The following is a 25,699-nucleotide window of genomic DNA, read 5'->3' as shown; positions in this document are numbered from 1 at the left end:
GTTAGGGCAGTCGCACTAAATTAGTATTTTTGGGGTTGTATTGCAGCATTGCTGATGGGAAGCCTTTTAAGGAGACTTTAAGGAGGTCATCTAAGGAGACACTGAAAAACAGTGTCTGTCATTTTGTCTTATATTTATTTTCTCAGGAAAGCTGACGTTTGATGGTTGTGGAAATAATGGCCGTCCTGTCTTGGAAAACAAATGGTGGAAACAGAATGATGCTATTTTGATGTCACAAAACCACTTAAGGAGGAGGTTAAGGTGTATTTAAGTGCACTCTGACGCCAGAAACCACTTAGTTATATTTTAACTTTGTTGTGTTATCCTCTGTATGTTTCAATTAATGTGTACTGTAATATACATATTGATATATATTTTTTTAACTAAAATGAATCAAATCAAAGTCTCCCATCGTCAATATTGAGTCTTTTACCAATCGGCCATCCGGCCTCACACTTAACTAAACCATTCCAGCAGAGGTTAAGGACCTGGGTTCGTTAAAAAAAAAGCCAAGACCTGCAGTCGTTCGTTACCATGGTAACCAAGCCAAAGTCACACTTTTTTGTCTTGACGTCCAAACTCCGATTTTACATCTCGATGTCACATTTGACATTCAGCTCTCCGGCTATTAGCTTTAGGAAACAGGGAGAGCGCGGTCCAAGAAGGTCAATACGAGAGGACTCACAGCTTTTTAAAACTTTTAATGGAAACCAGTCGTTTAGGTCTCGACTGCTTACGACAAATATTCTCACGCTGGTTAAGTTTAGGCAACTAAGGGTGGTGGGGGGGGGGGGGGGGACATCCTCCTGTTGGCTTTGTTGATTCCTGTGAGGGCGGGACAAATTACACCTCATGTCATTCTTATCGGGAGTGGAGACGTGTGACCCGAAGAATCCCCTTAACCCGGATCCAGGCCCCCTGAATCCCCTTAACCCGGATCCAGGCCCCCTGAATCCCCTTAACCCGGATCCAGGCCCCCTGAATCCCCTTAACCCGGATCCAGCCCCCCTTCAACCTGAGCACGTGGTCTAATCAGCCAGAATCACAGGAAACCCGCCTGTGGGTGTTCAGCACCGTTCAGGAAACGATGTGATTTAAGTCAATACGGTGACTTTAATTACAGCGGTGGGAATACAATGCTGGGTTTCAAGCTCCACCCCCATCTCCCCCCCCCCCTCCTCCCCTAGCATCCCCCCCCTCCCTATTTCCTACTTCTCCAGATAAATGGCCCACTATGTATTGGCAGTGAATGCACAGCAACACAAGGCGCCATTTGTGCTCAAATCTTCTATTATTATTGCACATTTTGAGTGTGTGTGTGTGTGTGATTTATTCTGTACAAATGAGGATTTTTGGATTAAAACATTGAAGACGATGCATTGTCAGACATTAGCAGCCTGAAGCTTTGAAACTGCAAGAAATGTTCATATTTGCCAAATGCCCTTTCTTAATAGATGTTTTTTTTTGTCTTCTGTGCAGCTTAAACAAATAACTGATTATAATTAAACCTTTAATCTTCATCCAGAGTGCTAAAATATGGGCCCAAATGAATACGGTGAAAGACCTTTTTGCTGTTTTCTATAACTCACGTGGTTATTATTGATTATTGTTGAAATATGGATGCAAGTCCTGTGGAAACTTACCTCATGTTCATGAACATTACCTATAAATTAGATATACAGGGTACACACAAATAGCTTTGAGAAAAGCTTGAATTCATACATTTCTGGGGTTTAAGTTACATAATAAGGATTTCTAAAGGTCGGCTATATGCCTATAAAGCTGGATGTTATCGATCCAATTTCTTCATAAACTTTTAGTTTGGTGCAGGACGCGAAAACTTTTTTTCCAACTTCAATGGCGTCCCTCAGGTGTTTTTTAATGACCAAATCATAAACATTCAGAAAGAAAACAACAGGGGGGGGGGGGGTAACAGGTGTGTGTGTGTGTGTGTGTGTGGAGGGTTGGGGGGGGGGGGACGTCAGAGAGTCCCGGAGTGTCGACCGCCTTTCACCTGGTTGCTGCAGCGCGTGGATGGATGCGCAACTGCGCGGCTCTGATTGGCCCAGGCGCGCGCGCGTCGGGGCTCTCCTCTCCGCTTGTCATGCCCGTTTGAAACACGGCTGGCCTCAGCGCGTGCATTCTCAGCTCGGACTCGGACTCCATAAGCTCGTGCAGCATTTAAAAGCGTCGGCTCGCGCCATGGATGCTACCGTTTACCAGATCATATTCAGGGAGCTCGGGGATCTAAACTGCACTTTGATTGACGCGCTCCAAGACACTTTTTGGGAAAACGCGTCATTGTCATTGCTGAGCTCTGATGGTAAGATGGAGTTCGTTTCTTTCTTTTTCCTTCTTCAATATTGAGTGATGCTGCGGTGTCCGAGAACGGAAACTATAAGCGTATCCCCCCCCCCCCCCCCTTCCACCAAAGGTTCATATTGCAATGCCACCTCCGATGAGATCGGAACCTGCTGGCCGCAGAGCAGCACCGGCATGACGGTAGAGAGACCCTGCCCCGAGTACATCAACGGGGTGAAGTACAACACCACCAGTAAGACATTCAGCCGGCATGGGAACAAAAGTTGATTTATGCATTTTTTTATGGATGAAATGACTTTGCATATATATATATATATATATATATATATATATATATATATTTATATATATTTATTTTCGTTATTTTTTTCTTCTCATACGCACAAAGTAAAACATTATTTAGGGGTGAACATTTCAGATCAATATATGATAACACGTCGCAATGTGTCTGTCTTGAAGAGCAGCGGCGACTGTGGCTCTCGAACCTCACGACACTTGTGTGTGTCAGAACGAGCACGTGCGTGCGCGCGCGCGTGCTCGTTCTGACACATCATTTGGGAGTGATGTGATGATAATTCTCGTTTCCTTCAGTTGGAATTATTCCATCAGATATTGTAGCTGCATGGCCAAACTTAGACAATGTTAAAATATCTGTGATGCAGTTACAGTGGAGTTTTGTGGAGAATAATTAATATGAATAATATGTATATATATATATTGATTTATACGATGTGATGGATTATATATATATATATATATTTGTATATATCTCCATATATATGGAGATATATACTATATGGAGATATGGATATACTGTATATATATATATATATAAATACATATATATGAATATATATTTATATATATATGTATTTGTATATATCTCCATATATATGGATATATACATTTATATGGATATATATTTGTATATATCCATATATATGGATATTTATATATTTATATATATATATATAAATCTATGGATTTACGGACTGATGGATTTTGATGGAATATATATATATATATATATATATATATATATATACATATGTATGGATGTTTATTTGTATATATATAATCCATCAGACTGTATAAATCCATAGACCAGAATGCATTTCAGTCTGCTATTCTGTAACAAATAGGATTTTCCGTCAGCCCCATTTTTTGGCCACTGAATGTTACAGACTTGAGTTTACAAGGTCTCTGACAGTCACATACGTTTTTGCTGAATCCCATAAACATTTCAGACGGCTGCATTCATGGCACTGCAACTTCCCCATAACCGCACCTGTTATCATATATATCCAATCAATGCATCAATTATATGAACGTATAGCCTGATGGAGATCTGATTGTATTCCAAATACATGTGTAGTTTGGAGCTCAGTTGATGAACGTCTTTGTGATGCCAAATTGAAGCCAAACTCACTGCTGCTATCTGTCATTCAACAATAATGAAATGTGTTTAACTCGCCGGGTTCTTCCTTTCTCAGCAATAAGCTGGAGGGATGGTTTATATATCTGCTGGCTTGACAGACAAACCAAACCCATTCGGTCCGTTTTTACAGCTCTCCAGCACACTATCACAGCTCTCCAACAGTGTCATGTTATGTAACCGGTGTATTAATCATAAGACGGATGAAGTTGTTGACAAGATGCAGAACAAAAATTGCAGGTTTTAATTTCAGAAAACAACATCTAGAACATATCTTGTGAGCACAAGGCTTCTTTTCATTAAAGAAAACGCTGTTATCTCTGCAACAGACTCCGATGTAGCAGTGTCCTAACCCCCTACCACACACACACACACACACACACACACACCCTGCTGTACTGCATTGATTCACCTTCTGCTCTGCTCAGTATTGGTTTGGCATGCATGATGTTTGATGCACGCAGTGTGAAAAGTAATTTACCTTGACAACATGTGATGTGTACTTTTATTAGTTGACAACTTCCTGCTGTTTTAACAGGTCTGATGACTCAAATAGGAAAGATTAAGTACAGAAATCAAAGAGAAATACATTTTTTCAGGAAAATTAAGTCACATTGTTGAGGTGAAAACGTTGTCAAGCCACCTTGTTTAGACCCAACGAGTCAGGTAATTATGTTTAAAAGTGTCCTTTTATTTCACTTATGTAAATATAAAAAAAATGTTTTTAATTCAATCGAACTATTTTGCAGTACCGCTGCGACCCACTAGGTAGCGCTCTGACTCACACCAGTGGAGCCCCATTGGCTGACAATGAATGCATTAGAGCTCTTAGTGTCACTGCACTCGTCAGTCACAATAACTGAGATTACTTCACAGCTCGTTTCACACACTGACGGCAGTATCTTGGGATTTTCTGTCGTCCGTATAGCGGATGAAAATAGACTTCTGCATCACGTAATGTTGTATCGGGAGCCAATGAGGCAGACGTGATCGGTTTAGCATGCCTGTGATCGATTGTCATGTATGAAACACAGACGGTTCAAGAGGCTGATTGGTCGTATGGAGCTCCTTAACAAGCTTTTTGATTGCACACACAAGCGTGGAGTATTCAGAGGGAGGTTGATGGTTGACTCCTTAGCCTTAGCATGCACTTATTGCATGTATCTGGTTTAGTTGTGTGAAGTCTACAGCCCTTACTGTAGTTGTTAGGTATGTTCAGGCAGTTTGTGTTCAACGTTATATACTATTGCAACCATGTGATCCTGTTGATCTTTTATCCTGGTTCTCTATGCTCTGGGAAGCTCTTTACGCCGCCAGTAGAGCTCCACATAGACACCGCCAAGAATTTTTTTTTTTGAAAAGCACGACCCAGGGTGGGCTCCTGTTATCTTTCAAGACGTACTCCCAGTTGCTGAACACCATGGAGGATATAAACGCTATCTTCAGTGCGACCTCGACTTTAAAAGAAATGGCTGCAGTAAGTTATACGCCAACAAAAAATGGTAGCGTTGCAAAAACATGCCGGTTCAGGTGAGGGGCTGTAAATTCCTTTTTCTATTCCTTCAAACGTGTATAAATATTAATATTTGTGCCGAGTGGCTTTAGAGCTTCATGCATTTTTAAACCTTCTTTTATTTAGGTCTCTTGTCTACATGCAATTGACATCACCACAGGCAGAGTTTTGATAGATGTGGTTTTATGTCTTTCGTTGTCACTGCTGATGTGTTTTTTTGTCAAGCTTTGGGGCGAGACAAAATAGTTTTTAGATGAACGATACCAACACTTTTCAAAAATACAGGCCTGGAGCATTACATGTTTTAGCCCTGAGGCATTCAAAGGAGGCCAATGGAAGATTCACTATTCTTAGTCCCGTATAGGTCAGATACGGTACGGAGCCAAAAAAACATGCATCCACTTGGGCTTTAGTTTGCACCATTTTAATGAACACCTTGTGACTTCTATTCTTAGTCTAACCTATTTTGTGATTTTTTAAAATTGTTATTCATCTGTGGCTGAAAATGGGTGATGCCCAATGTGACCCAACGGCATGAAGAAGCTCTCCTCCCGTTGTCTTCGGGACTCGTGTACCTTTTTGCTGAAAGCGTCCCTTAAGTATGAATTATGCACCGTTGGTACGCCATATCTCAGTGACCTGTGTTTTCTCTGTTCAGCTTCTAAGAGTGTAACCTTAATTATTTAATGAATCACGCTTCTTTCTAAACTCACCACATCCCTGTGTGTCCCCTGTTCATTGTCACTGATCCCAGCAACTTTTAGTCAACGCTGTCAGAATCACTGCTTCTACAATGGAACTTTATCGATTCTCTTATCTGGATTAATAAAGTCCAAGACGTATCAGCGTCGTGCTATATATCCGGTTCAGAGAGAGGAGCGGAGCTGCTGCATGCTGGGTAAGCAGCTTGATGCTTTATCTGAAATCAGACGCGAGTCTGTAGAACATTGCCTTGTCTTTCAGAGGCCATTCGGAACCCATCATCAAACATGAAAACGGCATGCGTTCTTTGAAGTTCACTGTAGTTCTTTTCTACTGGAGTTGTAATCACGAGATGCTTTTTTTTTGCAAGAATAAATCTCTTAACTAAAATTGTTCAAGAACCGCTTGTTCTGCCCTGTGGGCACAAACAGGTTCCCCGTTACGAGTGACAGAAGATGTGATGTAGATTGTTGGGAGGCGTGGTTAAGAATATTAGTGTGAAAGAAATCCGCATATACGCCGACGACTCATCGATGTTTCCCGCTCAGTCAAAATATGTCCCCGTAGTTCCCTTGTGGAGAAATAACATGAAACCCACATTTGTACATTTTTTAGAAGCCACATTACACACACTTGCATGTAAAAAAGTGCCCAATTTAACACTTAATTTATCGGTTTGGAATTTCCAAACCACAGAACGTCTTTTGATAAGACACTCATCCGACTGATCCAATTAACTTCCCCTGTGCAGCTCCTCGTGCAGAGAATCTCTCACTTCCCAGTGATTGCATCAATATCCTCTTCATATGTCAGCATGTGTGTAGCAAACATTTCACTAGCCATTGCAAGTTGCCCAAGGGGGGGTAATCAGCAGCTGTCCTCCCCCTCTACCCCCCACCCCCACATTGGCTACACACTCTACCGGCTCAGCCTTCGCACATACACGACAGCAGTGTTTCGCAAACCCCACATACCACACATCCCATAAACAAACCCAGCAAATGACTCACTCATTCATTCATGTGCAATGTCATTATCAATATCAATGTATGCATGTGCAATACACACACTTTATATTTACCTACCTCATATGTGCAATAATGGGTATTTTTAGCTTTGCCATTTATTTATTTATTGTACTTGTTCTGTTTTCTACTCTTTTGCACTATCCACTTTGCTGCTGTAACCCTGGCAACGTCCCAGCTGTGGGACTAATAAAGGATTATCTTATCTTACTCAACAGGTCTTATCTATACATCAGGAGAAGAGTAGAAATAAACATTCTTGACCATTTTTACAGCCATTTTCCCATCACCTTATATCGAATAGGTCAACCAACCATTTCATAGAGATATTTATGTTTGATAACACATCTATGGTAGTTCATTTGTAGCATTTGTTTCGATTGTTGTTGTCGATTTCATAGTAGAAGTTAATTCTTGGAAAGTTTCCAACTGCAATGCTGTCTTCTCCTCGGCGACTGCAGCTCCAAGTTCGGCTTTTGGCTTCTCAAAGTGCTCTTTAGTATAAATGTTTCTGGTTCAAATTTTGAAAAGTAGACTAATAATTAAACGAAAGCATGATTTTTCCCTAAGTGCTTTTTGTTGTTGTTGCTTAAACATGCAACCTCCTCCTCGTGGAGTCTGTGCAGTATAAGGATGTCATAATCCCAGTATTGGAACGGTGTTTCCCCCAAAAAGTGCTGAATTACACATTTTTGACGATAAAAAAAACAAACTCTGCAGCTTTTTATTGAGGTACAAAAAGTCCACAGGATTGAATTGCTTGATTTTAATGATGAGGATTGGACATAAGTGTTGTTAGTTATTATTGCAGTGACCTACTATAAATTACTTGGATAAAGTGCTTATAAAGCGTGGCAGCATAAGCTTGCTTTCTAGCTGTGTAATGTGGTGGCATAATATGCTGTTATTATCCGCAGCTACGAGTGGAAGTCACCTCGGGCGATGTCGGGCCTGACTGCTCGATGGTTATCACTGAAGGCACAGGGCTCTTTCAGAGAGAGTTGCTAAACAAGAGGAGATGGACTGACACTTGCTTCTAAGAAGTGAAGCTACAGTAACAGTCACACTTTTATCCAAACCTGAACCTTCCAAATGATCAAACTAGATGTTGACGGTCATCAGTCAATCAATAAAACATCATCCATTTTTTATCATCAATTAATCACCATTTTTAGAATGTCCTTTGGGACCGGGGACCGTAACCAGGAAGTGGACATAGTTAATGTAATGCCAACAATTGCTTCGTGGAGTGCCGGTTTGAGGCCTTGTGTTCGATATTTTGTCCGTCGCCATCTTGGTATTTTGTAAACAGTAGCGACACAATAGAGGGGGGGAAGCTAAGAACTAAAAATCGTACTAATTATTTTTAATTAACCTAAAAACGCAACGTGAACGGGTTAAAGTTTTAAGACAACTCCCGTGCCCCGATAATGACCTTTCAAACTCAACCTCGGGACTACAGATGAAAAATTGCCTCTTGGCTAACTCTGGCACATTTACAGAAATGTTTTTATTAATGTGCACTGTCCTTTATCAAATAAACCAAAGTAAAAAAATACAAAAAAGATAGCCATTTACTCTAAATGGGACCGCGATTTACAAAAATGAACATCTCGCTGTATTGAATAAGACTTTTAAACTATCGAACTATCGATATTCACTGAGTTAACACATTAAGTTAGAAGTAGGGTTATTTTCTTATAGACTTCTCTGCAATCTGACATCTTTTTTGAAGACATACCCAGAAGATGTATCCTACTGACTTGAATCCCCTGACTATTCCACCACGATGTTCTCATGTGTGGTTTTGAGTGAATTGCACCCATTGAAAAGCGTCAATATTTGTAATAATATAAACCTTGTATATGTAATCTTATCTCTGTTTTTAGGTTTGTTTTGTGACATCTGCCTCCCGGGACTACAGATGAAAAATGGCCTCTTGGCTAACTCTTGGAATTTTTTTATTAATGTGCACTGTCCCTTATCAAATAAGTAAAATATGAATAAAAAATGTCTCGACAACAATACCGAATAAAGATCCGATATCAGTGCTTGAATAATAAACTTTAGGCCTCACTGTGTGGAAGTGACTGGGATCATTCTTTATGTGTAAGGCAACATCAGTCTTGATTTAAACGTTGCTTTCTTAAGTTTGTAAAATGTAATATAACAAATAAATACATGGATAATGTTCTGAATTGTTATTTATTAGAATACCTGTGACCAGATCGGCCTCTTGTCATTGCTATTTGAGTATCAGTGTCCGTTTTGGTGCATTTTCTAAGGACAATAGACATTTTTTGTATCTTTAAACTTGGACATTTTGTTAACCCATCAATAAGAAGTCCTTCAAAAAGTAAACACGTAATAATAACCGCTGTATGCTGCACAGACTCCTCTCCCTCTCTGAGTCTCGAGTCCTGAAGTTCCAGCCGACTGACTCTGAAACACGTCCCCCCATCCTTTGAATTCAAATGAGCCTCATTTTCACTTTCAATTATCACCCATGAGGAAAAAATAATCACCCTATGATACATCCGAGTAATACTGATCAAATTATAAAAGAACATTTAATATCAGGTTCATTATTTTTTTACGAGAGGGGATATTTTGAATTCACCACATCTGTAATGGCTTCACAACCTCAGGGTGATACAATACAACAATGCAAACCTATTGTCATGTACACTTCCTCTCATTAGTCCATTCATGAAATCCAATGAAGCATCTCAAGTGAGAGTACCAATCATAGTTCTTTACTCCGCTCACAGGGGAAATACATATTCAGGTCCATCTCTTGTTAAGAGACATACAGAAATTAAACAAACATCTCACAAAGGTGTTCAGTAACCTCAAAAACTGTTCACAATAAGCTGTGATAACCCCGAGGGCCAAAAGAAGTGTTTTGTTTTTTTAGATGTTTTATTGATCTCTTAATCAATAAGGTGTTTTTGAAAGGACAAGCAATCCCAACAGAGGGCTACAAGTGTGTAGAATACATATCAGCCCCTTTTGAAGTATAAAATGTCAATCACGTTTTTTGCCATCCTGTTAAAAGTAAAGGCTGGACTCTCACTTCGTTCTACTTACAGAACGGTTTGCTGTTGGGGTCGAATCAAGTGGAAAGAGTAATAAGACTACGGGCGTTTTCACAAGCCATACATGTGGGATTTAGCAATTTAGAAATATGCTTGTTGAGGGTTTTTTTTCACTTTGACTCGGCACTAATTGCACTTACTAAAAAATGTTGTATGCGTTTTCCTACGAAAGCCAGCAACACGTGTCAATCTCCGCTCGTTGTGTGCACATGCAGTCTTTTCAAAATAAACCACTGAGTTAGGTAAAAGTAATTGGTCCGGTTCAGGAAAATATATTGTCGTTGTGGTTAAAATAACTGCAGAAGCTCCATTACTGTAAGTGTACAAGTTACGTGACAAACAAATCAACATTGACTTCTGGTTTCACGTGGCTGAAAGATTGTTGGACAAACCGGTCACCCTAACTATTGGTCCAAATTGAGCAATTTATGGACATCACCTCGACTATTAATATTGTATAGTCAACAAGTAAAAAGAACCGTTTGTTGCATCTGTCGGCAACTGAATGCTATCATCAGCACGCTCACATGCTAATAATGGCAATGTGGACACAATGTGTTGTTTAACTGGCAAAATGTCAATCTAAACTAAATTTCATAGCAAGTTTTTGAGATATTTCAGTCTGGGTGTTAAAGGTTAAATGTAATGGATCGTCACAATTAGTACCACATACTCTAGCTCAGGTGAGCAACACTTCAGGACAACAATCAAGAGGTGCTGACCTGCAGAGTGCATGTGAGACTAATCTTTTACTTTACCAGTGATGCATGTAATCCCTGGTTTGTAATAGCGCTGTCAGCTATTAACATATTCTATTCCTGGGTGATTTTGTTAATATCCAACTACATTGGCAAAGATCGTTGGATGGCATAATAATCTCATATTTGGGGAGTGAAAATGTTATATCTCTTTGGTTGCAATTATAATAATTGTTATCTCAAAACTGTTTCCAGATTAAAATACGGAGATTAACAACACAAAGCTATGCTTTTGCAGGGCTCATCATCATAACACTGCCTTTCAAGACATTCGAAACAGAAAGAGCACGATGATAAGAATGCGTTTGATTGAGCTGTTTCTATGTTGGCAGCTGGCTTTTCTTAGTGGCCGCTAAATTTTAATTTAAGAGCCTGTAATTTCATATCAGGGAAATCCATTGAAACCCTAAGTGTTGCCTTTGTTCCAAAGAGCTTCTGAATGCTTTTCCATGATGCATGTGTGAAACTGAAGAGCTAAAGTTAGGGGCCATTGTATGCAAAATTGCAAAAAGGAGTGTCAGATTTTTGTCAATAGCTGTCTTTTTGTTTGTCATAGACACTTCAAATCAACTCGAACAATGATACACATGGTTTCTCGTATATATTTTATTGGTTGTTTTCTTGATGCACGTCACAGGGGGACATTTGAAACATTTACAAGTAAAACCTATACCTGCTGACAGCTGAGAGCCATCCCTGCTCTATATGCAGTGTGGATGTTAGAAGAAGGAATAAGCGACCGTGTGGACAGCTGGTTGTGCAGTCAAGCAGCCGAGGCCAACTAACCCCCACACGTCTTCTGTCGGTGGGCTCGGTTGACCTGAGCTTGCGTGGCTTGGTGGTCCCTGCGGGCGCTCCAAGGAAACCGGTGACCCCGACAAATGCCTCTCTTTAAAAACCTGGTGCAGCATTTCTAGAGCCACCTCTCCAACCGCCGATCTCAATTGTCACATGTCACGGAGGCTTACAGTCACAGTGGCATTTCTGCTTTAATGGGCTCCTTCTTAAAACTATCTTCATGCTACTTACGTTCCCGAGATCTATTTTAATCTACGAGGAGCATCTACAGAAGAAGCGGATGTCTAATTTTCGTCAATCGGAAATATGTTAGTGATATTTCCGCACGAGCCACAGATGTGCGTGACACGGAAAAAGCTTGAACGTCTTCTCCTCTTCCCCTTGGGCAACTTCCCTTAATAGAGTCTTGTCATCTTTTTTTCCCCTTCTGTGAAATTATTGGCACAAATAAAGATATTCACCACAGTTTGTAAAAAACGTGTATTTGAGTTCTAAAGCCTCTTAACACTCGTTTCATGTGCAGTTTATTAATGCAACTTGATTTTCCTGGAGAAAAGCAAAATACGTAATTACATGCACGAATAATCCATGAAAACAAACTGATTTTTTTCTTTTAATTAGGCAGGAATAGGCTAAGAGTGAGCAAAAAAAGAAAAGAAAAAACGTTAGCGTATTGAAGCATTATGTGCTAATTACTGGGAGAAGACCCAGTCAAATGCACCTGAAAACTTAACTTAAATACTTTGTCATGCGTGTGAGTGGGCTTTCATTACCTCTTCAAGATAAACCTCCCAGAGATGTATTTTAAGTAATTCAGTCATTTCTGGACTGTGGACTGATAATGCCAGAGAGACTTTGTTTTGCTTTGAAAAAAGATCAGCACCTCTGACAAAATGTATAACAGAACTAATGTGACAAGGACAGGACAGTGGTTTAGCTGCCATGTTACGTTTGATCAAACCCTGGGTCAATCGAGGGAAACAGTTGTATTTCAATGCTGCAAAAGGTAGCGGCATGTTGGCACTGACGGGTTGGACGGCACTTGAGACTAATATTTTATGATCTGAAACGCTGGGTCTGGGTCACAAATATTTATTGTGCTATATTTATTATTTAGAGTCGAGAGCACAGTTGGAGTTTTCCATGTGATTTACTTAATAATAATCATAATAATACATACATATGTATTAATCTGTCACAAAGGTCTTCTGTTGTGTGGTTGTTGGTAACATATCACTTAGGGCAGTCCTTTTCCAGCTAGACTATAACTACAAGAAATATGTGAGGAAAAGAAGTAAAAAAAACATATTCATATGTTTGCCCTTTGAAAAAAGGGACACTTTCATCTAAGACAAAAAGGGGGCAGGAGAGGTCGCTGACACACTCAAAGGAATAAAAAAACAGACTAGGAGATGAGATGTAAGCCCAGAGTGAATCACTGACAATGTAAAACAAATCATGACCCAAAAACTAAAAACAGACCAATATAAAAAATTCAGTGCTTAAGTGGCGCCCGCGTAAAAAACAATTTTTAACCATCCAAATAATGAACATATACTTGAGGGAGCAAGAGCAGGTCATTGTCTGAAGTTATTGAAAACCTAATTGGTGGAAGACAATTACAATGTTTCCTAATAATAATAATATTAACAAACAACAAGAATGTTTTCTAGCAGCATGAAATTCTTCGCTCTTGAATGCGTCCGCTTGCCATTAAGAGCTCTTAAGGTGCCGAGAAGGAGACCTGAACACACTTTAAAGCCGTGCTGTATTAAGAATACATCAATTAAAAAGCATGTATACTTCTATGGAATATTTTCTGGGAAAAAACGAAAGCTTTAAAAAGGATGCTCGAACTCCAAAATACTGTTTGAATTGTGACTAATTATGTATTCATCGTGCTGAAGGTGTGTCAAAATACAAATGAGTGTTCGTAACCTCTTGACTCCTTTGTGTCGTCTCTTAATTAAACTCCGACGCAGCAGATTTCCTGCTTATTAAATAAAAATATGGAAGCTCAATAAGCTGCCATATTGCCCTGCTGTTAAGGTATGGCCTAGTTTACACTCTCCTCAGCTCACAACTTTTAATTTCAAGTGTCTTTTTAAAGGAAAACTACCGTTACTGGCTCAGGTGTTCACCTTTGAGATATTATACCCTTTCATCTTTACTATAATTTGAAACTCTCTCTCACAAAAGAGCTGAAACAAGTGTAATATACAATAAGCCGCGAGCAGGAAGCTCGGTCCTTTGAGGAAATCAGGTTACCAGGAAACTGACCTTCCCCGTCTCAAAATGTGGTGGAAGAACAATACGGACGGTTTTCAGAGTGAGTCCGATAAAACTGAAATGAGGAACTTGGAGAGAAGAAAATGTGTCTTCTGAGTATTTTATTCTCTGCGCTTATGAAGAGTTATATGGTCTCGTTCTACGTTGAGTTACTTTCCTCTTCTCTAATAAGCAGAAATACCACAAACTATAACACAGAGCAATCAAATTCAAGACAAAGGAAGAAAAACAATTATTAATTGTGTCTGTAAAAAGAGAATAGTTGGACCAACTTAATTGAATTAAGTTTTCTCAAAAAGTTAACAAGTTAGATTAACACAATTGCTTTAAGTCAGATGTGTGTAATAATTTGATGGTTTTTCATTACTCAACTTTAAATGAAGTAAAGTCAACTTGAAAGTTTCCAGTTTTTCCAACTCAATTATTTCCTTGTTATGACAAAATATACACGTTTTCAATCCCCAATTGAAGATCCGCTCCACCTTAAATTAATTTAAAATGTAAGAACATTTCCTGATTTATCTCGGGGAGGGGTCATTTATCTGTTATTGCTCGCGTGAGTGAGTGAATATGCACCTCTGTGTCTGTCCGCGGCTAATCTTGCATTCAGATGCAGAAAACTGCGTATTTTTGAGGCGGACAGTTATGGCTGCAAGGAACACAACAAGGGCTCAAGGACTGACTTCTACAGTTTGTTGTTGCTCTCAGGTCTGCAGATATGAATCATAATAAACTGTTGATTGGTGTGCATTGTCCCTGCAAAATAAATGAATAAATAAATAAATAATACTTCCTCAATAGGGTTTTGTTAGCGATGACAGATGTTGAAATCATGAGAGAGGAGCATGTCCTCTCACGGTTGCCCACACTGCGCAGCAAACTCTATAGACCCTACATGACAATTGATCAATGAGCCTCGTCAAACAAACACGCTCGGCGTGTTCAAGGGTGCGTGACAAACGACTGTTTGACTGCGTTTCAGGGGAGATGCCTTCCACTCCACCGGTCAGCCGCTGCAGTGATGAATACGACTGTGATGGAGCGACGTGCTGAACAGGTTCCGTCTCCAAACGGCTGGAAACTGTGATTTTTCCTTCCTGCTCAGCTACTTTTCTATTTTCCAGCTGCCAGAAGCTGTGTCTCCAAATGCAAATGTCACATTGCGCAACATTACTTTGAATGCTAAGGATCTCATTCTGCTGCTGCGACTCCTTCTGAGGTGGATGTGTTCCTCACTACTAACTAACATATATATATATATATATATATATATATATATATATATATATATAATTTGACACAAGATGAGGTCACTAATAGGCGGACTCCTGTCTGGATCAAGGACCCAGACGCCATACATCCAGACCTGCGCCTAACATTGATGGATAATTGAGAATTATTACATTTTCCTAAAGGAAACATGTGCCCTGATCATTCTTTCCTCCTATTCTAACCTTTTTATAGCCTTTACGGCTCTCGTTCAGGAAACACACTTACTTACTTATTATGTGTTGTAAACGCTCTCACTTTATGCTACTAAGCCAATCAAAATATAATAAGCAAGTTAAACATTACTTTAATGTTCCGGACCTTTTGCGTGAGCACATTCTCTCCAAATGGACCTCGTTGAATTTGAATGAAATACTGGTGGTTTAGGGAAATATGATAGAGGCCCGAAGAATATACTCACAGCTAGTTGTATAAATGAAAGCAACTCAAGCAATAATGTGTAAAAACTGTTTAATTCTTTATAAATAAACAGATCACATTATTGATTGATTATGAAATTCATACTGAATATCTTGACCTGTGCATTCTTCTTGTTCTTGTTCTTATTAATAGTAGTAATATTCCCATTTTTGTAAGCATAAATCACAGTTGACAGCAGCAAACCCCAAATTGCTGTCAAAAGTTGTCATTCACAATAATGAAAGACAACAACAACATCAATGATGTGTATCTCAGCATCAGAGTGGTTAAAATGACCAGCGGCTCATCGTAAGAGAGCAGCAATAAAAAGTCTAAAGGTTATTTTCTTCAACTCTTCAAACTGTTTTTCTGTGTCAACGAGATAAAGGACACGGGACAAAGTTGATTATGGAAAGTGTTTTCTTTTTTTTTAAATATGCAAATAAACTAAGAGGCTTTGCAGTCCCCCCGACACGGATAACATGAGCATTGCTGAATTGGTATTCTGTGTAAAACTCAAACAGATAGCAGAGCTCAAGTAAGAAAAGCTCTTAGAAGTCACCAGGATGGTTGTTTTTGCTGACACACTTTGGACACAATATCAATAACCTCGATGTTGAATACAGATGTGAGGTTTCACCAGACAAACTCATTCTAGAGCTCAACCAAGAATAAAAACATCTATGTTTGCAACAACGCTACAGTGCACGTCCATTGTTTTATTCACCGTGCTCGTATCCCTCTTTTTTCTCAGGGAGCGCCTACAGGGAGTGCATGGACAACGGGACCTGGGCGTCGAAGAGCAATTACTCCGATTGTGAACCTATCTTGGAGGAGAAGGTGAGTAAATGTCCTTCATAAGCAATCGGTTAAGCATCTCAGATAAATGCTCATCGCTGCTTGTCACAATTAAACTAATTTCATTCTAATCAGATCGAGCAAAAGTTACGTGGCGCTCTGACTGCTTCGCACTTATAGCATTTTAATTTTTCTATGTAGTGTAGCGTTAAACTGCTTAAACGTTTGTTTCCAGACTGCGTAGCGAATACGTATGACGTGTATGTAAGCAAAGCCCAAACTGAAACACTAATGTATTGCATGTAATGAGTGTTGGCCTTGTTACCTCACATCATGTCTCCTTATTTCTGGAGCTCGCTCCATTTTCTCAGATAATTTTAAACCGTGACGTCTGAGGTGTGTCAGTGACATATGTATATATATATATATATATATATATATATATATATATATGTATATGTATATATATATATATATACATATATACACATGTATATATATACACACATATATATTTATATATATGCATATATATATATGTGTATATATATACACGTATATATACATATATGCGTATATATATGCATATATACTGTATATATATGCATATATCTCAGATGTGTCAATGACATACATATATACGTATATATATATATATATATATATATATATATTTACATATATATATATATACACGTATATACATGTAAATATACGTATATATATATATATATATATTTCACTTTAGTTAAACCTCAAAACAACATGCCTAAATAAATGAATAGATATATACTGTATGCACTTGGGTTCTATTCATATATTTTTCTCTTTGTTTTATTATCAAGCAGTTTGCATTCAATAAGTAACTCACGTGTTGTCTCTTTACAGAGGAAATATCCAATGCATTATAAAATAGCGCTGATCATCAACTACCTGGGTCACTGCATCTCCGTGGGAGCTCTAGTCGTGGCCTTCATTCTCTTCCTGAGCTTAAGGCGAGTACAGAAATAGTCCCTATTTAAACGTGTCCTGTATGCATGAGACCTCACAGAGGACAATCAGGGAAATCCACGTAATATCCTCGGACTGCACATCGTTAACTCACTCTGTGTAAAAAAAAAAAAAAAAAGAATATATGCAGCTCAGCCGGAGCACTCAGGCTAAGAAGGAAACTGTGCATTAAATAACCAACATGATTTATTCTAGAAGAAGCTGGAACTTGTTCCATGTCCTGGTTTAAAACTTCTACTACGACAGGAACCAACAAACAGCCTTTGCTTAGTTGTGCACGGTGGTTTGATCAATGTGAGCTACTCAAAGTATTGATTACTTTAGATTAAAGACCCCCCAAAAAAGTCGATAGTTCCTTCTAAGAATACACTCATGGAGCGACCTACAATCTGGCACATCCACATCCATAAACCTGCTTAGAAAACACAGAAAAATAAAAGGACTCCATTTTTCGTAACCCCCTCGAACATTTTCTTACATTTTCTTCAGCATCAAAGTAATCCAGTGATAGTTATTGGACATCCATGGGTATAGTGTAATCAGGAAGTAAGGGAATTGATTGGATACATGAAATAATGTAATCAATATAATGAATAGAGGTTTAACAAATCTACAAACCTCAAGTTACTTTGAATCAGCGGGTTTTTTTCCGACCTTTAGGAAATTCCTGATAATAACTAGTGTGTTTTTTGTATTTTGGTTGAAGGAGCATTCGATGTCTTCGTAACACCATCCACTGGAAAATGAAAGACTCCATTTTCGTAACCCCCCCATCCCGACATTTTCTTACATTTTCAAGTAATCCAGTGATAGTTATTACATGGTATAGTGCAATCATGAAATAATGTAATCAATATAATGAATAGAGGTTTAACAAATCTACAAATATTAAGTTACTTTGAATCAGCGGGTTTTTTTCCGACCTTTAGGAAATTCCTGATAATAACTAGTGTGTTTTTTGTATTTTGGTTGAAGGAGCATTTGATGTCTTCGTAACACCATCCACTGGAAAATGAAAAACTCCATTTTCGTAACCCCCCCCCATCCCGACATTTTCTTACATTTTCAAGTAATCCAGTGATAGTTATTACATGGTATAGTGCAATCATGAAATAATGTAATCAATATAATGAATAGAGGTTTAACAAATCTACAAATATGAAGTTACTTTGAATCAGCGGTTTTTTTTCCGACCTTTAGGAAATTCCTGATAATAACTGGTGTGTTTTTTGTATTTTGGTTGAAGGAGCATTTGATGTCTTCGTAACACCATCCACTGGAAAATGAAAAACTCCATTTTCGTAACCCCCCCCCCATCCCGACATTTTCTTACATTTTCAAGTAATCCAGTGATAGTTATTACATGGTATAGTGCAATCATGAAATAATGTAATCAATATAATGAATAGATGTTTAACAAATCTACAAACCTCAAGTTACTTTGAATCAGCTGGGTTTTTTTCCGACCTCACGGAAATTCCTGATAATAACTGGTGTGTTTTTTGTATTTTGGTTGAAGGAGCATTCGATGTCTTCGTAACACCATCCACTGGAAAATGAAAGACTCCATTTTCGTAACCCCCCCCCATCCCGACATGTTCTTACATTTTCAAGTAATCCAGTGATAGTTATTACATGGTATAGTGCAATCATGAAATAATGTAATCAATATAATGAATAGAGGTTTAACAAATCTACAAATCTCAAGTTACTTTGAATCAGCTGGTTTTTTTTCCGACCTCACGGAAATTCCTGATAATAACTGGTGTGTTGGTTGTATTTTGGTTGAAGGAGCATTCGATGTCTTCGTAACACCATCCACTGGAAAATGAAAGACTCCATTTTCGTAACCCCCCCCATCCCGACATTTTCTTACATTTTCAAGTAATCCAGTGATAGTTATTACATGGTATAGTGCAATCATGAAATAATGTAATCAATATAATGAATAGAGGTTTAACAAATCTACAAATCTCAAGTTACTTTGAATCAGCTGGGTTTTTTTCCGACCTCACGGAAATTCCTGATAATAACTGGTGTGTTTGTTGTATTTTGGTTGAAGGAGCATTCGATGTCTTCGTAACACCATCCACTGGAAAATGAAAGACTCCATTTTCGTAACCCCCCCATCCCGACATTTTCTTACATTTTCAAGTAATCCAGTGATAGTTATTGGACATACATGGTATAGTGCAATCAGGAAGTAAGGGAATTGATTGGATTCATGAAATAATGTAATCAATGTAATGAATAGAGGTTAACAAACTGATTGCATGTAATATTGGAGCCTCTCTCCGTGACGTTTCTGGCCAAAAAAACATACGGACATTACTTTGAATCACTGTTTTTCCGACCTCACGGAAATTCCTGATAATTACTGGTGTGTTTTTTTGTATTTTGCTTGAAGGAGCATTCGATGTCTTCGAAACATCATCCACTGGAACCTGATCACCACGTTCATACTGAGGAATGTGATGTGGTTTTTGCTTCAGCTGATCGACCACAACATCCACGAGAGCAATGAGGTTAAAATACTTCACTGGATTGTATATCCTTAATAAAGTAGAAACTTTTAAGATGTTTTCTCTGTAGATCTGAGACTCTCCGTTGTCTTTTCAGCCTTGGTGTCGATTCATCACGACCATATACAACTACTTTGTGGTGACCAACTTCTTCTGGATGTTCGTTGAAGGGTGTTACCTTCACACGGCCATCGTGATGACGTACTCGACGGACAAGCTCAGGAAGTGGGTCTTCCTCTTCATCGGCTGGTGTGAGTATGTCCGTGTCGACGGTGCATTAAACATCTTCACTTGTATATTTAGTTTTGAATGCATGTAGAACATTGCAGAAGTCGACATAAACATAGTTTTTACTCGGGGATTTTTAATTCGAATTACAACTCGATATCTAAAAATCTGAATCTTAGACTACTAATAAGTATACGATTTGGTCGACTAATTGATTTAAAACAGTTTGCCCACAAAGAATAACACACAAGCACCACTTTAACTCTTGTGTTTAAAATAATTCATTCAGCGTGAAAAAAAAGAGAAGCTGAGTATATATACGTATATGTATATATATACGTGTATATATACACGTATATATATATACGTATATATTTACGTATACATATATATACGTAAATATATACATATATGTATATATATACGGATATATTTATGTATACATATATATATGTATATATTTACGTATATATTTATGTCCAGCTTATCTTGATCCTCTCTGGCCTCATATGCATTGATTGGCCTCATATGCATTGACGTCATATATATATGGATATGTATTTGGTGTTCAGCGATTCCAAATTCAAGAATGTGAAATGCTTTTTCAAACTTTGTTCTCGACTTTGGAAACGGTCGAGTTCGTCCGGTCGTCGTTTTTTTTAAAACGTTCAATTATTAAACGTATTTGTATTTCATTTAATTTGTCCAGAGCTCCAGCGAAGTGTGCAAAACGTCGTCGTTTGTGCTCGACTGCCAGCGATAGGAGAGGAGCTTCGAACACGGATGTATTAATGCATGACCGCATCAATTATATATACGAGCACCTCGACTTAAACTACTGTGCAGTATTAGCAAAAAGCGCGCCATCAAAATATTCCATCTTGAGGCAGAAAAAAAAAAAAAAGACGGAAACGTTGTTTTGTACGCTTCCCTGAGCCGGTCGGACATTTCCTCTCTTGTCTGTCTATGTAATGGACATTGTGTGTTCTTGCAGAAAGGAAACTATACACACACACACACACACACTTTAATGCATTGAGGTCATGCTCAACTGACTCTGATTTATGAAAAATAAAAAAAGATAACCAGCAGAGGACATATCCTCAGTAATGACACATGGATGACATGTTTTGGGAAGCTCGTATTGGTTTTAAAAAATAGACGTAACCGAGGGCAGATATCAATGTAGTTTAATTAATTATAGTGATTAGAATAGGAAGTAGCCCACATCTTTCCTTGTGATTAGTCACATTGTTCCGTGCAGCTTCCTCTTACTCCTACAGGCTTATATTATGCATCATTTCGGGGATTTTAATCCAATAAATATGAGAAGCCACGTTACCCTATGGTGTGTTTTCAGTGAACACTCAAGGTTGGAAGCAGATGAAGGAATAATGCAACTATAATTCACTCAAATGTAATAGAATAAAATAAAATCAAGTGTTAAGAGTTATACTAAATCAGTGTAGGACTATGCAGTATATAATATACAGGTAACATACAATCAGTACAAAAAAATGACATTGTTCTTACAACTGCTGCATTGTGGCAACCAAGAGGCAGCAAAGAGATTAAATATCTCCTCGTGTCACGGAAGAGATTGTTCATAAGAATTAATTTGGGAAAAGATGGAAGTGGGGCAGATTTAATCTGTCGTTCACCAGAGGCCTGACAGATGGGCTCGAAATAGTGTTTTTAAAAAAAATTTTAATCTGCACATCTGATCCACTTTGTCTCCAAAAACTTAACTTAACATGAGTTTTCTGTCACCCGCTCTGATTGGTGCCGTCACGAATGACATTTAGCTCGAAGTTCAACGAGCTTGTCGTCACGGCGACGGGGTGAAAGTGAAGAAGGTGTTGCTTTGTGGAGCGGCTGACGTCTTGAGTGCTTTTGGTGCTTGCGGTACGATGTTCAAGAGGGCTTCTTTACTTCTTTCTTTTGCTTTCATTTTCATTTTAAGATGCAGCAGCGACAACAAACAAAGACTTGTTCCTTTATGCAAATGTGTAATTTGTGTACATCTGTGTGTTTATGCATACCCGGTGAGGACGGCGTGGGATAACCGATAAGCTCACCACGAATAAGCAAACGCTCTGAAAAGGGGCAGTGCACGTTAACCATGAACAGATTAGACTGCAGTGTAGTGTGTGAAAACCCTGAAACATCAATCTGAATTGCATAAACAAATTCAAATGATTAATGTCCTTAAAAAAACATTTTTTTTAGTTCAAGCACACTCGATCAAATAAAATCCCAAATGTGTGGCCAATTTTCTCCTTAAATCATGTCAATGCCACTTTGAAATGTGGTCCATGTTCAATAGAAAGTGCTCGTGGGCTTAATGTGAAAAATTGAGAATTTAACACACTATTCTTTTTTATTGTTATATCATACATATTTTAACTCATTATAGGCATTTCACAAAATGTAATATTAACATTGACAGTATTCTGGGAAGACTTATATATATATAGACATATATCCATCATTTCTCTGCTGGACCTCTATGAGTAATAACTGTGAAGCCGCTTTAGGCTTAAAATATTCAGAAGAGGAAAAAGTGAGAGTATGTTTCTTTTTTCTTTTGGACTTCTCCATTTTGTCACGAGGTTCTGTTGTTAAAAAAATTAAAAATAAATCATTAGTTTGGTGAATGAAGTTTGGTTATCAAAGGTGGATCGACCACATTAATACATCAAATGTTTTTTTGAATGTTAAATGACTTACATTAACCTTGTTAATATCTCCCCTCCAGGTATTCCATGCCCTATAATAATAGCTTGGGCTTTTGGAAAGTTATATTATGAAAATGAGCAGTGAGTATCCCCAAACAATTATTTTGTTTTTCGACAATTACATGTTTTTTTTTGCCAGTGTTGATTATGTCTTCTCTGCCGTCAACAGGTGTTGGTTTGGTAAAGAACCTGGAAAGTACATGGACTACATTTACCAGGGACCCGTTATCCTCGTGCTTCTGGTGAGACATTAAGAGCTGTTACTGTAACTAATGAAAAGAATACGCCCTTAAATGAAAAATGGTTTAACAATTAAAAAGCTTTTTTTGGGGGAGGGGGGAATTGAGTATATCTTCTTGATGGGTTCAAGCATTTCATAACAATCCTACAAATAGGAAATTGCATTCATAGAAAAGCATCCGCTGATGGTTTTGGCGGTTTTAGGGATGTAGTTCTTGTTGAGGAGTTGGATCCTCCTCTTCCTCATCATCTTCCTCCTCCTCCTCCTCTTCTTCATCCTCTTCCTCCTCCTCTTCTTCATCCTCTTCCTCCTCCTCCTCCTCCTCCTCCTCCTCGTAGGCTCAAAACTAATTATTTTGTGCGTGTTTCTTCTTCTAGATAAACTTTGTTTTCCTCTTCAACATCGTAAGAATCCTCATGACCAAACTGAGAGCTTCGACGACGTCTGAAACAATACAGTACCGGTGAGTTACGGAAATATAGAAATGACTCTTTCTCCTTTTGGTTTTTAGCACAAGTTAAATTAGTTAAAGCGGACTAATATCAATTAACCTTCTTAATTTCTGTCACCGTTCTCAGAGAGAAGATATTTTTTTTGGGGGGGGGGATCAAAGGTTCCAATGTTTACGACAACAAAGTGACATCACAGAGCTTATCGTTGTCACGGCTTCATGCTTTTAAAGTCAGCACAATGTCGTTATTTATTATATAGTATTTAAGGAGGCTTCATCCCCCCCCCCCTATTTCTTCACAGGAAAGCGGTGAAAGCGACGCTGGTCCTGCTCCCTCTGCTGGGCATCACCTACATGCTCTTCTTTGTGAACCCGGGGGAGGACGACGTCTCGCAAATCGTTTTCATCTACTTCAACTCCTTTTTACAGTCTTTTCAGGTGAGGGACGAGGAAACCGATGTTGTGTGACACACAGAGTGAAGAGTGCGATTCATGACGACTTCTGAATGTTGTGTTTCACGTTCATGAGCCTTCTCGTGGGAAGATGATCCTCCCTCCTACCTCCTGCCTCCTCCCTTCTCCCTCCTCCCTCCTCCCTCCTACCACATGCCTCCTGCCTCCAACCTCCTCCCTCCTGCCTCCTCCCTCCTACCACATGCCTCCTGCCTCCAACCTCCTCCCTCCTCCCTCCTACCACATGCCTCCTGCCTCCAACCTATTCCCTCCTCCCTCCTGCCTCCTGCCTTCTCCCTCCTGCCACCTGCCTCCTCCCTCCTCCCTCCTGCCTCCTGCCTCCCCCCTCCTCCCTCCTGCTTCCTGCCTTCTCCCTTCTCCCTCCTGCCTCCTCCCTCCTCCCTTCTGCCTCCTCCCTCCTGCCTCCTGCCTCCTCCCTCCTCCCTTCTGCCTCCTGCCTCCTCCCTTCTGCCTCCTGCCTGCTCGTTCCTCCCTCCTGCCTCCTCCCTTCTGCCTCCTGCCTCCTCCCTTCTGCCTCCTCCCTCCTCCCTCCAGCCTCCTCCCTCCTGCCTCCTGCCTCCTCCCTTCTGCCTCCTGCCTCCTCCCTTCTGCCTCCTGCCTGCTCGTTCCTCCCTCCTGCCTCCTCCCTTCTGCCTCCTGCCTCCTCCCTCCTGCCTCCTCCCACCTCCCTCCTGCCTCCTGCTCAGAGCTCTCAGACGACAGGATTAACGTGAACACGATTTATGCTACGTCGACATATCTTCTTCTTCCTTTCTATCTCCTGCGCTTAACCGTGGGTGAAAAAAGAAAAAGTGTTTTCATGCCAGAGCTTCTTCATAGTCTAGAAACATATTTGTCACGACTCAATTCGCTTTTCAAAAATTGAGCACCTCATTTCATCAGGTCCCTCGATGTCTAATTAATGCTCCCATAAGCAAACACAGCTGCACTCGCCTCTTCTAATCGTAGTGCGTCTCTTGTCCTCCGCAGGGCTTCTTTGTGTCCGTGTTTTACTGCTTTCTAAATGGAGAGGTGAGTCACCGGAAGGGTTTTGGCAAAAAGACTATTTATGAATGTAATTAAGTTGTCAATGTGTTCCTTGATAAGTGATCTTAATAGAGCCACACGTGGATTTTAGTCGTGTTTATTTTCACTCGCTACCCTCGAGTTACATTTATTATTAAAAAAACACAATACACACAATGCGAAAGCTACAGTACAGCACATTAAAAGTAAGTAATACAAACCATAATAATGTAGCTCAATGAGTAAAGTCTCTGTAATATTCGGTCATGCAGTGGCTCGGGAACACGTCATAATAACTTGCACACCGTGAAGCATCGTATAGCTCGTAGCAGTTATTCTAAAGTCTTCAAAAGTTGCCCGTGTTGCATTTACAAAGCATCCGTAGTAAATTACGACAACGTCCTCCTCAACCCGCTCAGGTGCGCTCTGCGGTGAGGAAACGGTGGCACCGCTGGCAGGACAACCACTCCCTCCGAGTGAGGGTGGCTCGAGCCATGTCCATCCCCACGTCTCCCACCAGGATCAGCTTCCACAGCATCAAGCAGACCGCGGCCGTGGGGCCGGCCGACAAGCTGCACTGCAGCATGCAGGGATCGGACTGA

General features: G+C 39.5%; 1 protein-coding gene across 1 annotated transcript; it reads left to right on the top strand.

Annotated features, from left to right (window-relative positions):
• Positions 1-2,202: 2,202 nt before the first annotated feature.
• On the top strand, positions 2,203-25,699 carry LOC117746402 (corticotropin-releasing factor receptor 2). Its single transcript, XM_034555491.1, has 12 exons — positions 2,203-2,323; positions 2,435-2,554; positions 16,384-16,469; positions 17,316-17,422; positions 19,846-19,963; positions 20,058-20,211; positions 22,947-23,007; positions 23,096-23,168; positions 23,545-23,630; positions 23,921-24,056; positions 25,062-25,103; positions 25,517-25,699. The coding sequence occupies exons 1-12, from the start codon at positions 2,203-2,205 to the stop codon at positions 25,697-25,699; spliced, it is 1,287 nt and encodes a 428-aa protein (XP_034411382.1).

This window comes from Cyclopterus lumpus, chromosome 17 (assembly GCF_009769545.1).
Source record: "Cyclopterus lumpus isolate fCycLum1 chromosome 17, fCycLum1.pri, whole genome shotgun sequence".
Lineage (NCBI taxonomy): Eukaryota > Metazoa > Chordata > Actinopteri > Perciformes > Cyclopteridae > Cyclopterus > Cyclopterus lumpus.
The sequence above is the reverse complement of the archived record's forward strand: the minus strand, read 5'-3'. Positions and strand labels throughout refer to the sequence as shown.

Bases quoted from the DNA above. Each gene is read 5' to 3' on its own strand.
- LOC117746402 (XM_034555491.1), top strand. From the start codon at position 2,203: ATGGATGCTACCGTTTACCAGATCATATTCAGGGAGCTCGGGGATCTA. The intron at 2,324-2,434 runs GTAAGATGGAGT...CTTCCACCAAAG, and splicing joins GTCATTGCTGAGCTCTGATG to GTTCATATTGCAATGCCACC. The intron at 19,964-20,057 runs GTTAAAATACTT...TTGTCTTTTCAG, and splicing joins ACATCCACGAGAGCAATGAG to CCTTGGTGTCGATTCATCAC.